At 45.9% G+C, this 12968-nt stretch overlaps 1 protein-coding gene across 1 annotated transcript in view; it reads left to right on the top strand.

Moving 5' to 3' along the window:
- Window positions 1-291: 291 nt before the first annotated feature.
- The window catches only part of pawr (PRKC, apoptosis, WT1, regulator), a 37677-nt gene continuing 25000 nt past the window's right edge, over window positions 292-12968 (top strand). Inside the window, exon 1 of the mRNA XM_053508603.1 lies at window positions 292-947. Within this exon, the coding sequence (XP_053364578.1) occupies window positions 417-947 (531 nt within the window). The 5' untranslated portion in view covers window positions 292-416. The remainder of the gene's footprint in view (window positions 948-12968) is intronic.

The following is a 12968-nucleotide window of genomic DNA, read 5'->3' as shown; positions in this document are numbered from 1 at the left end:
GATCCGTGTAACTCAGATTAATTACAGACTAAATCATCTCAATCAGAGAATCTTGAGATTCTCACGCACCTCCGTGACGATAATCGTGTTACGCCACTGGTTCTGAAATGACGACACTGAGCCCTTCGTTACGTCTCTGAGAGAGTTATATAAACGTGCTGTTGTACCTTTAAGGAAGAGATAGAGAATGAAAAACAAGGTGGCAGCGCATACCTGAGTGACAGCTGCCAGGTGATGCTGCTCATCAGGCCACGCCCCTCTGTGTGTTACTGCATTATTATTATTATTATTGTGTGTGTTTTTGTGTGCAGGTTTTCCCTGGTGGTGAAAAAGGAATGTGGTGCATTTGAGTTTCTTGTCATTTACTCAGTTTGACATCTCTGAAAGATTATTAATAAACGTAGACGTGTGTAAACATGGCGTCTGGCGGGTTCAAGCCCAACGCGGCTACGGATTTCCTGGAGGAATGGAAGGCCAAGAGGGAGAAACTCCGCGCGAAGATGTTGGGGGATATCGCGGCGATCACGAGCACCGGTGGGACCACGACGACCGTCGGCAGCGTCAAGGCGATGGAAACCCGATCGGTACCAGACCTCAACAACTCCAACGGAAACCCGGAGCGGAGCAGCGTCGCGCCTCAGACGGTGGCTCGGTCGGCTTCGTCTTCCACCCTGATCAGGAGAGGGGACGAGGAACCGCAGGCCTACACGGTACCGGCTCAGGCGGTGACGCCGGCCGCACGGGTATCCGACACCAAGAAGTCCACAGAGAAACCGCCGGAGCCTGGAGGTGCGGCACCGCGCCCGGACAGTGACCTCGAGAGTCCCAAAGGGAAGGAGAAGAAGAGTTCTGGTCCCAGTGCTCGCAAAGGGAAAGGTCAGATCGAGAAGAGGAAGCTGCGCGAGAAGCGCCGGTCCACAGGAGTCGTCAGCATCCCGTCCAATGAGGTAACGGCCGGTCTCGAACCTGTAGCTCTGATGTCTGGCGTCAGATGTGACGACCTTTGAGAGGTTTAGAACAGAACAGTGACAGATTGAGAGGTTTCAGTGTTCTGTAGAAGTCATAAGGTTTACTACAAAGTATAGATGTATCTAAAGAGAGAGAGATTTATTTTGAAATACTTATTAATCATCGCATATAATAATAATAATAATATTATCTCATTGTCATATATACAAGTACATTTTATAATCATTTTTATAATATTTGTGTTTTGAGCCCTTTTTTTCTTCTGTTCCCCCAAAACGGGTGCGCTCTGTGTTTGTGTCCTTCTCAGATGAAAAAAAAAACAACAATCCCATAATCCCCTTCATCAGACAGGAGTTCCAAAAGAGTCTGAAAACATCACAGAGATGTTCCGTCTATTTATCACACTGGCGTTCCTGCAGCTTGCCAGCTCCGATTTGTCCAAAATCAGCCTCGTTCATCACGTTGCCCTGAAGCTGACATGGAAAAACACAGAGCAGTTTCCCCGTCAGCCTGAAACCCAGCGTCCAAACCACACTGCCGTAACTCACCGTCTCGTTCCTCTTTACATAACGCATTCCACAAATCTCAGCCGGTCCGCCGAAAAACGGCTCGCAAACACGCCACGGCGTCTGAGCTTGCCCGGAGGAGCATCGGTTGCTATGCAGACGACTTGGTTGGGTTTTTCCTCTTTATTGTTTTAAATACGTTTTTAAGTTCCTTTGATTGTAGATGTAGAGATCGTACATCGTCTCGGACCAGGAAGTACGGAGAGAGGGAGCAACAGAACGCTCTACTGTAGTCATGTTTTTGTGTATAGATGGCTAGTTTAAAATCCTACGCTAATGCTAACATCAAATCTGTGCAACAACCCCAACAACAAACCCTGAGCCTTCGCCTCGTTTCACTGCGATGTCCCCGTGCTCGAGATTGGTTTAGTGTTCAGCATAATTGTCTTAAACCTGGTGCAATAACATATTAAATGATTTAAGCAGATCGTATTCCCCAACCCTTCAAACGACACACAAATACACTGCAGTTTGTGTTCTGTTTGGAGACGATGCCTTAGGGGCTGTTTAGACTAAATCCCAGATGCGAGTGTGCGTTTCAGATGACTGACTCACTTCTTGTGCTGGAAGTGATACACTAATCTAAATTTTAAAATTGCCTCTAAACAGTGAAACCAGATGGGACACTGTTGTTTGCTTTGTCTGTAATTACTGTTGGAATGTGATCGGGCCTATAGGGCAGGTTAGCTGTTGTGTAGAATCACGTTGATCACCTGTTCTGCATTTTCTCCCTGTAGGAATGTTGTTGTTGTAGTAGATGTTGGGTTTCGGACTGTTCGGGATCATTAGCCTTTTGTGCTGTTTACATTGGGATTGAATGGTCAGTGTCTTCTAGTATACTGTAGTATTTAGGCTTTGGGGTGATGTTATGTTAAAAATGTCATGAAACTTGAGAATTGATTTGAATTTATTTATATAGGACACAACCAGTTTGTTGTTTGTTTTTATTGATTGTTATGAAATGATTAGTTATTAAAAGTTTTCTGAAACACTCGTGAGGCTGTTATACAGTTATAAATACTCAGGTTTTCAGTCTACGGTTCTGTAATCACAGATTTGTGTAAGCATCTCAGCACTCTTTGATCTGAACACTATCAGGCACTTTGTGTTGGATGCAGATTTGTTAACCTGTAAGACTGTTTCCTTGTTTTAGTTTTATGATTTACATTTAGGCATTTCGCAGATGCCCTTTTTTTTTATATTTTAATCTCATTATACATCTGAGCAGTTGAGGGTTAAGGGCCTCGCTCAAGGGCCCAACAGTGGTAACTTGGTGGTCGTGGGGTTTGAACGTGGTAATAGTACCCTGCCTTAACCACTGAGCTAACCGTGACCCCTGATTTCTTCCTGTAAGTCAGATTTAGAGTTTATTTCCTGTTTATTGTGGCCCTATTGGTCTAATTTTAAAATTAAATTGTATTAGGCTTTAAGTTATAGCACAGTTCCTGGTGGAGTCTTAAAGATGTTGCCTATGTGGCATTTGCTCACGAATGGTTTCCAGTCTAATTTCAGCTTGGGTTGTCACTTTGTGGACCTGATTATTTCGGGAGGTTTTACAGTTAGTAAGCCCAGATGAGCCTATAGGAAAAACATAAAATTGTTTTTGAACTTTAATTTACTAAGCACATTTCAGCTAATTAGTATAAAGATTTTCACTGTTTGTACGTTCCCACCTGTTTTATATTTCAGTTTTTACTACAGTATGCGAGTTCCCAGGGTTTATTGCCTATAAGGCAGTTTTTATTGCCCTGAGTTCTTAGGTTCTCTGCATGTAATACGTATAAGTTTTTATTACACTATCTGTGTGCCAAGGCTAATACTTATAACAGTATGGCTGTTCCCCAGCTTTTATACCCAATAGGTAGTTTATAGGACACTACATTGGTTTTCCATGTTTTATATCCATAAATCAGTTGTGAGGTTTTATACCAATAGGGCAGTTTATAAATGCTCTGTGTGAGTTCTCCGGGGTTTTCTTCATCTAAGGCATTTTTTAAATACATGGTTTCTGCCTATAGAGCAAATTATAAATACACTGTGCGAGTTCAACAGGTTTTCTGCCTATAGGGCAGTTTTATTTATACACGGTTTGTACGGCAGTTTTTAACACTATATGAGGTCCCCAGGTTTTCTGCCTATAGGGCAGTTTTTTACACTATATGAGGTCCCCAGGTTTTCTGCCTATAGGGCAGTTTTTTACACTATATGAGGTCCCCAGGTTTTCTGCCTATAGGGCAGTTTTTATTACACTATATAGTTCCCCAGGCAACATTTGTATCAGTTGATGTTGGAATCGGATCAGCGTCTTTCTCGCCTGTTCACATCCTGTTATTATCTTCTCCTCTGAGGCCGTATTAAGTAGTTTGGGAACTGGGCATGTGCCAGGCTCTAATGTTAGGGTTTCAGTGGGGGATTACACCACGCCAGGCGAGTACACACATGCCCTCGGGCTGCTCTGCAGGATCGCAGACAGACCAGAAAAGGAGTGGAGTGATAAAATTTGATTTTAAGTTTCCTAAGTTGGAAATATTAGTACAAGCTTTATTTACAGTCTGTTAATTACCTGAGATAATTTAGTAATATGAGTCAGGTACAGTGCGTTCTGATTGGCCGAGGGTGCCGTGATTATGACAAGATCAGGTCTTAGTCAGTATGAGAGAACAATAATCAACACTCAGTGTGTGTGTGTGTGTGTGTGTGTGTGTGTGTGTGTGTGTGTTAGGAGTGTGTTTGTGCCGACTGGTTAAATAAAACAGTTCCTGGTTATGGAGTCTGACTTTTGGACCCGTGTGTGTGCGTGCGTGCGTGCGTGCATGTACGCAGTTGCATATGCATGTGTGTGTGTGTGTGCACATTTTCTCATTTGTCCTTCAATCAAGAACATTAGAATGACATTGACGTAAATTTGATCTGTGCGTGTGTATGTGAGAGCCTGCATGTGTGTGTGTGTGTTTACGGCCTGCTATGAATTATAGGTCTCTGGTGGAGTCTCAGCCGAGAGCAGCTTCTGTCAGCAGAATTCACGAGAGATTCATATCAACACCAGCAGTTTCATTAACCCACACACGCACGCACACACACACACACACACACACACACACACAGATGGACGTTCACTGCCGTGTGTTTTTATAGCATGAACTTTCATGTCTCTCAGCGACCCTCATAAAGTGAGTGTGAATATTAGCATTGTGCTAATAAGTGCTAGCGTTGTTTGACAGCTGGCCGACTCACAGGCATTTATATCAAGATAAAAATTCCCACATCTGGCTTTTATCGTTGTGTCTGCACTTTAAACCTAAACATCCCGTCTTTCTAAACCAATCACATTTACTCTAAACTATTCTGTAGTTATATTGCATGTGGCAGTTTTACACGTTTCTGAGAGTCTCAAAGCTCCAGTTTGTTATTTTATTATTATAATTTTTTTATTACTATAATTTTTTTTATAAAGTGGAGATTTTTAAGGAAATTAAAACTGAAACCCGTAAAGTGGTTTCATCTTAGGGATAATTTCACATGCATCGCTTTCAGGGTCTCTATCTTCATTCTAAGGGGGGCGGGTCTTGAATTTGTGTTGGTCTCAGGATTGCAGCGTTAGTGACAGGTGGGTGTGGAGTACAGGGGTCATGAGGACCTCGTGGTTGCAGCCTAATGGGCAGATCCAGGGGAAGTTCAGAGTGCCTGACATGTTTCAGATGGAGCTTGAGGGTCTCTGATTTGCAGCCTGAGGGGCAGTTTGAGGTGCTGTCTAAAGGTTATCAGGGTCACATGGTACAGTAGCATCATAATGAGCAGGTTCAACGTTCTGATGAAGTATATGTAAGGTGAGAGTCTCAGACGAAGACCGGATGTCCAGCCTAGGGAGCACTTTCAGCTGAAATGTAAGTGTTATGAAAGTATGAAAGGAGAGTTTCAGGTGGAGTTCGAGGATGGTGATGATCTCATAAGGAGCAGATGGTGTATAAGGTTTATAATCTGCATCCTGTTGGGCAATTCTAGGTGGATTATGAGGGTCTCAGATGTTCAGCCAGTTTAGTGGAGTTTAAGAGATATAAAAGGCAGTTACATGTGCAGTAATGAGGCTCCCATGACCTTGTGAAACCTGTGTAAGGTGTTAAAAGTGCAGCCTAGGGGGCAGTGTCCGGACTGGTGACAAGACTATGGGGCAGTTTATAGTCAAACTTGAGCATGTAGTGGTTCTCGGGTGGCGTCTAAGTGCTGCGACGGGAATCCTACTAAAGCCTACAGGGCAGTTTCAGATGTGAGCATTCTGGAGATCTCAGATTGAATTTGCCCTTTAGAGAAGTTTTACACCTTTAGCCTCAACTGTTTTATGAGGTGTCTCGGTGTTTTGACGGGCGTAGAGGCAAAGCCTAAAGGGCAGTTCTCACAAGTGAATCATTTGGGCAGGTTTACGTGGACTTCTCAGCTCGTCAGCAGTCTGATGGCAAAAGTTTATATTTGACTTGTCTGCTTTCTTCTTCTGTAATCTCAAAGTCATCAGACTGCTAGCTTTCATGTTATTGTTAGACACACACACACACACACACACTTATCATGTCACATCTTGCTGAAAGAGAGGAGATGGATTTGCTGAGTAACCTGTTAAAGAAACAAAGTATGAATCTCAATACACACACACATCCGTTTTCTGTGGGGTGGGGTAGCTTGACAGGATTGTGTCTCTCTCTCCCTTTTTAAAGTCCCCACGCCCTGACTGACGTTGCACGTGATGATGCAGTAAGTTGACTTGACTTTGGCCTCTGGAAGTCGGAGTTAAAGTAAATGTTAACTGGAAAAAAGTCAGAGAGAGTAAATGAGATCCCTGTGGAGACGCTCTGTCATCAGCCGATTCGGCGTCCGTCATATTTGTCTTCATCTCGTTATGAAAAACATCCCGCAATGCTAACAGCACTAGCCATGCAGACGAAACCAGCACAGATCACACAGGGACAAAGAGTGGATTTGAACTAAAAAGAGACGGAGTGAGGGGTAGCGAGACGGAGTGAGGGGTAGCGAGACGGAGTGAGGGGTAGAGAGACGGAGTGAGGGGTAGAGAGACGGAGTGAGGGGTGGAGAGACTGAGTGAGGGGTGGAGAGACGGAGTGAGGGGTAGAGAGACGGAGTGAGGGGTAGAGAGACGGAGTGAGGGGTAGAGAGATGGAATGAGGGGAGGGGAGAGCAATAGACAGAACAACACAGAGAGGGGACAAAGCGGTAGAAAGCAAGATGGAAAGACGGGTAGAGACAAAGAGACAAAAGTTTGGATCATTTGCAGATTTTTTTGTTTAGTGATTTATTTTCTACATTCTACAACAATACTGGGGATTTCAAAACTATAAAACAACACATATGGCATTAAGTAATTACGTAACAACAACAGCTACAGTCACTTGTTATTTTAAGACACAGAGGTCAGATGTTCTGGAACAGTTCCTACAAGAACCGTATTGTGTCGAGTGTGTTTGTAAAACCCATCAAGCTCCATGATGAAACTGTCTCTCATGAAGACCTTCCCAGGAAAACAAGACCAAAACTGAGCTCTGCTGCAGAGGAGAAGTTCATTTAGAGTCACCAGCCTCAGAAATCACCAATTAACAACCAGCACCTCAGATTAGAGCCGTTATGAAGCTTTACAGAGCAGAAGTAGCAGATATACATCTCAATATCAACTGTTCAGAGGAGATTATTGTGTGTTTTGGATAAACGCCTTCAGTATTGGAAAGACCATGGAGTTAGAAAGTGATTCCAAACTTTTCAGCGGTATTGTAAGATGAGAGAGACGTACAGAGACAGACAGAAAAATTAAAACAAAGAGACAGAAAGAGATAGAGAAATAGCCTAAAATGCGAAAAAAAACTGACAGAGAAAGAGACAATGAGAGACACAAACAGAGAGAGGTAGAGAGACACAGAGAAAGAGACGGAGGAGAGAGAACAGGTGAGAGGCAGACAAGGAAAGTGATGGACAGAGAGACAAAGAGAGGGACAAGGAGAGAGAGACAGATAGGGAAAGCACTAGAGAGAGACAGGGAGGTAGAAACGGCAAGAACAGGTAGAGATGAAGAGAGACAGACAGGGAGACAGGAAGAGAGACAGGGGAGGGGAGAGAGACAGACAGGTAGAGATGAAAAGGGAGAGAGACAGACAGGGAGACAGAAATAGAGACAGGCGAGGGGAGAGAGACAGGTAGAGATGAAGAGAGACAGGCGAGGGGAGAGAGACGGGCGAGGGAGACAGGCGAGGGGAGAGAGAGACAGGTAGAGATGAAGAGAGAGAGACAGGCGAGGGAGACAGGATGAGAGACAGGCGAGGGGAGAGAGACAGGTAGAGATGAAGAGAGACAGGCGAGGGGAGAGAGACGGGCGAGGGAGACAGGCGAGGGGAGAGAGAGACAGGTAGAGATGAAGAGAGAGAGACAGGCGAGGGAGACAGGATGAGAGACAGGCGAGGGGAGAGAGAGACAGACAGGGAGACAGGAAGAGAGACAGGCGAGGGGAGAGAGAGACAGACAGGGAGACAGGAAGAGAGACAGGCGAGAGAGAGACAGGAAGAGAGACAGGCGAGGCGAGAGAGAGACAGACAGGGAGACAGGAAGAGAGACAGGCGAGGCGAGAGAGAGACAGACAGGGAGACAGGAAGAGAGACAGGCGAGGCGAGAGAGAGACAGACAGGGAGACAGGAAGAGAGACAGGCGAGGGGAGAGAGAGACAGACAGGGAGACAGGAAGAGAGACAGGCGAGGCGAGAGAGAGACAGACAGGGAGACAGGAAGAGAGACAGGCGAGAGAGAGACAGGAAGAGAGACAGGCGAGGCGAGAGAGAGACAGACAGGAAGACAGGAAGAGAGACAGGTGAGGCAAGAGAGAGACAGACAGGGAGACATGAAGAGAGACAGGCGAGGGAAGAGAGAGACAGACAGGGAGACAGAAAGAGAGACAGGCGAGGCGAGAGAGAGACAGACAGGGAGACAGGACAGAGACAGGCGAGGCGAGAGAGAGACAGACAGGGAGACATGAAGAGAGACAGGCGAGGAAAGAGAGAGACAGACAGGGAGACAGAAAGAGAGACAGGCGAGGCGAGAGAGAGACAGACAGGGAGACAGGACAGAGACAGGCGAGGCGAGAGAGAGACAGACAGGGAGACAGGCAAGGGGAGAGAGAGACAGACAGGGAGACAGGAAGAGAGACAGGCGAGGGGAGAGAGAGACAGGAAGAGAGACAGGCAAGGGGAGAAAGAGACAGACAGGGAGACAGGAAGAGAGACAGGCGAGGGGAGAGAGAGACAGGTATGTGATGAGGTTATCCCAGAGGAATTCGGTGTGTTGACGTGCCCTTGTTTGGAGAAAGACTAAAACGTGCAGCGGCTCAGTGTGATTACTCATTCTTCACATTCAGTTCAACCACAAAGCCTCATTCCTGAGTAGAGCACACACACAAACACACACACACCCACCACACAGAGGAAGGAAAGAGCCCAACCTGCTCTCACTAACACACACACACACACACACACTGCACATGTTGATTAATTCTCTGTTCCAGCGTCTCTGACTGTAGTACAGGGTGGTTCATGTGCTCGTATTAATACTATTACGGTTTCCATGGCAACGGCTCATCCACAAACGATGTTACACTGCTGATAAACACATGACAGTAATCTTCATACACACATTAGTGTGTGTGTGTGTGTAAGGAGTCTCCAGTGTCAGCGCTCTGTAACACTGACAGGTGAGGCTGGAGCTTTTCCCTCATCCTCAGGGGTGTTTTGAGGACACGCCCAGTCAGTGGGGCGGAGTAAGGGGTTACAGCAGTCAGATGTCGACTCGAGTAGAAGCGCCAGATTACCCATGATTACCCATCATCTGGTAGGTTATGATATAACAACTAAGATTCACTTTTTGTCTGTTTTTATAAATTCTATTTGTTCGTAAATAAACCGACTAAACACAGAAGCTCACAGTCTCAGGTGTGTGTGTGTGTTTCTGGGTGTGTATGTAAATGTGTGTGTGTGCGCGCGTGTGTGTGGTTTTCTTCCTGCATGATGATTAGATCTCATGTCCTGTAAGCAAAATAAAAACACTCATGAGAGTCATGAGAATAATAATAAACATAACATAATTTGTGTGTGTGTGATAGACTCGTAGAAGTGTGTGTGAGAAAGTGCATGCTGAGAGTAAATGTGAGAGCCTGTGATTAAAAGGACGAGCATGTGAGAGTGCGAGTATGTAAAAGTGCATGAGTGAGTGATTTTTTTCCCCCATTTTACTGTGTGTGTGTGTGTGTGTGTGTGTGTGTGTGTGTGTGTGTGTGTGTGTGTGTGTGCAAGTGGTATGGCGTGTGAGAGTGCAAAAGAACATGTGAGAGTTTGTGCAGGAGCGTGAATAAAAGTGTGAGTGCAAGAGCTTGTGAGTGTGTGCACATTGATGAGAGTGAGTGTATTTGAGAGCGTGCGAGAGTTTAAATGAGCGTGTGAGAGCACGAGGGTGAGTGTGAGTGTGTGTGTGAATGTGTGTGTGAGTGTGTGTATGAGAGAGCATGCCAAACCCTGTCCCTTCACTAAAGAGTGGAAAAGAAGCAGATTTAGTGCTAACAGTAATTAGCATGCTAACACACACTTACCTGTCTGACAGAGTGTAAGGGGACAGACGGAGGGGAAGAGGACGAGAGTACAGTGAGGACAGACTGAAACGTGTGTTTATATGGTGTGTCTCTCTCTCCATCCTTCTCTTCTTTCCCTTCTCACTTTCTTTCCCGTCCGTCTGATTTCCCGTCTCTCTCGGTTCATCAGAAGTTGTTGTACATCCTGTTCAAATTTTTCGTTCCGTTCTGTCTTTCATTCTGTCTGTTTTGTTTTCTGTCAGTCTGTTTATTTGTAAACACTGAATTCCCTTCAGTCCTTTTTCTTCCTTTCATTTTATCTGTCTGTCTACAACTGTCTCTCTCTCTCTCTCTCTCTCTCTCTCTTTCTCTGTCTTTTCTCTCCCTGTCTCTCTCCCTGTCTCTTCTCTCCCTGTCTCTTCTCTCTCTGTCTCTTCCCTCCCTGTCTCTCTCTCTGTCTCTTCCCTCCCTGTCTCTCTCTCTGTCTCTTCCCTCCCTGTCTCTCTCTCTCTGTCTCTTCTCTCCCTGTCTCTCTCTCTCTGTCTCTTCTCTCCCTGTCTCTCTCTCTGTCTCTTCTCTCTCTGTCTCTTCTCTATCTGTCTCTCTCTGTGTCTTCTTCCTGTCTCTCTCGCTGTCTCTCTCTCTGTCTCTTCTTTCCCTGTCTCTCTCTCTGTCTCTCTCTCTGTCTCTTCTCTCTCTGTCTCTCTCTCTGTCTCTTCTCTCTCTGTCTCTCTCTCTGTCTCTTCACTCTCTGTCTCTTCGCTCCCTGTCTCTTCTCTTCCTGTCTCTCCCTGTCTCTTCTCTCCCTGTCTCTCTCCCTGTCTCTTCTCTTTCGGTCTCTTCCCTTCCTGTCTCTTCTCTCCCTGTCTCTCTCCCTGTCTCTTCTCTTCCTGTCTCTCCCTGTCTCTTCTCTCCCTGTCTCTCTCCCTGTCTCTTCTCTTTCGGTCTCTTCCCTCCCTGTCTCTTCTCTCCCTGTCTCTCTCTCTGTCTCTTCTTTCCCTGTCTCTCTCTCTTCTCTCTCAGTCTCTTCTCTCCCTGTCTCTCTCTCTGTCTCTCTCTCTCTGTCTCTTCTCTCTCTGTCTCTCTCCCTGTCTCTTCTCTCCCTGTCTCTTCTCTTCCTGTCTCTCTCGCTGTCTCTCCCTGTCTCTTCTCTCTCTGTCTCTCTCCCTGGCTCTCTCCCTGGCTCTTTTCTCCCTGTCTCTCTAACGGCACACTTTGAAGGCTGTGGCCTAGTGATGTGTGCTAAAGACCCACACGCCAGTTAGGAATGTTTGGGGAACACACACACACACACACACACACACACACACTGTGAAAATGAGAGACGCGCTAACTCCACACTCCTGAACACTGAGGCTAATCAGACTCAGGGAAGCGTTAGCTAAGTATGCTAAAAACACACTTCAGTGTGTGAGGTTTGGGAAATGCCTACAGGGAGGAAAGTTGTTTATCTGATAGTGAGGTGTGTATGTGTGTGTGTGTGTGTGTGTGTGTGTGTGTTGGGTTTTATTTGCAGTGTAACCTGTTCAGCATATAAACTTTCCATATTAGTCATCTACTGTCAATGTACACACACACACACACACACACACACACACACACACACACACAACCATCACAGTTAAAAGCAAAATAAAGGCTGTAAAAATGTTTCAGTTAAAAACATGTCAACACATCTCTGTTCACCCCGTCCCCGTGTGTGTGTGTCTGTGCGTCTTTGTGGCTTGGCCCACCTTTCCCCCTGTCTTTTGTACTTCTCCTGTCTATCTCCCTGTGTATTTGGTCATGTTCCTCCATGCGTCTCTCCCCTGTTCCTCCCTGTGTCCCTCCTTGTGCCTCACCCTGTCCCTCCCTGTGTCCCTCCTTGTGCCTCACCCTGTCCCTCCCTGTGTCCCTCAATATGTCCTTTCCATGTCCCTCCCTGAGTTCCTCCCTGTGTTTGTCCTATGTGCCTTTCTCCTGTCCCTCTCTGTGTCTTTCCCTGTGTCCCTCCTCTGTCCCTGTCTGTATCTTTCCCTGTGTCCCTCCTCTGTCCCTCTATGTTCCCCCCATGCCCCTCCATGTGTCTCTTCTTGTAACCCTCTCTGTGTCTCCCTGTGTCTTTTCCTGTCTTTCTTTCTTTGTCCCTCTCTGTGCCCCTCCATCTGCCTCTCCCCTGTCCCTCCCTGTGTTTTTCCCTGTGTCCCTTCTCTGTCCTTCTCTATGTCTCTCCCCTGTCCCTCCCTGTGTCTCTCCCTGTCCTTTTCTGTGTCCCTCCATGTGGCTCTCTCCCCTGTCTCTCCCTGTGTCCCTCCCAATGTCCCTCCATGTGTTTCTTCCCAGATGTGACCTCACCAGTACCCAATCACAGCCCTGCAGGAGCGCAGCACTCGAGTAGCTCAGCTTTACACACCTTTTACACAATCTGAGTTAATTACAGCGGAAATGAAGTTTTACCTCCTCAAACCAAGAACAGGATTCAGGTGTAAGTTATGACTTTATTTCATAATGTTTCATTCACTGTAAATAACACCGTTAAACACTTTATCATCTGTATAAACACTTCACTCATCACATGTTTGTCAGAGTTTTAAATGTGGAGAGGAGACGTTTCTCTGGGTCACAGGGGATTGGGTCCGATCGAAATACCACCAGATTTGCTTTTATCTCATTAACAGCTGAAATGTGTAGAACATAATATAACAGACGGGATTAAAGCTGCACGAGTTCGCTCTGGTGCGTGACTGAGCCACTTCACTCCCCATTGTGTCTCACCACATCATTTCCTTATTAATAAATAATAAAAACAATCATTCTAATTATCAGAGGCACTGAGATCAAAGTTTGTATTTC

Source organism: Clarias gariepinus, chromosome 12, assembly GCF_024256425.1.
Source record: "Clarias gariepinus isolate MV-2021 ecotype Netherlands chromosome 12, CGAR_prim_01v2, whole genome shotgun sequence".
NCBI lineage: Eukaryota > Metazoa > Chordata > Actinopteri > Siluriformes > Clariidae > Clarias > Clarias gariepinus.
The sequence above is the reverse complement of the archived record's forward strand: the minus strand, read 5'-3'. Positions and strand labels throughout refer to the sequence as shown.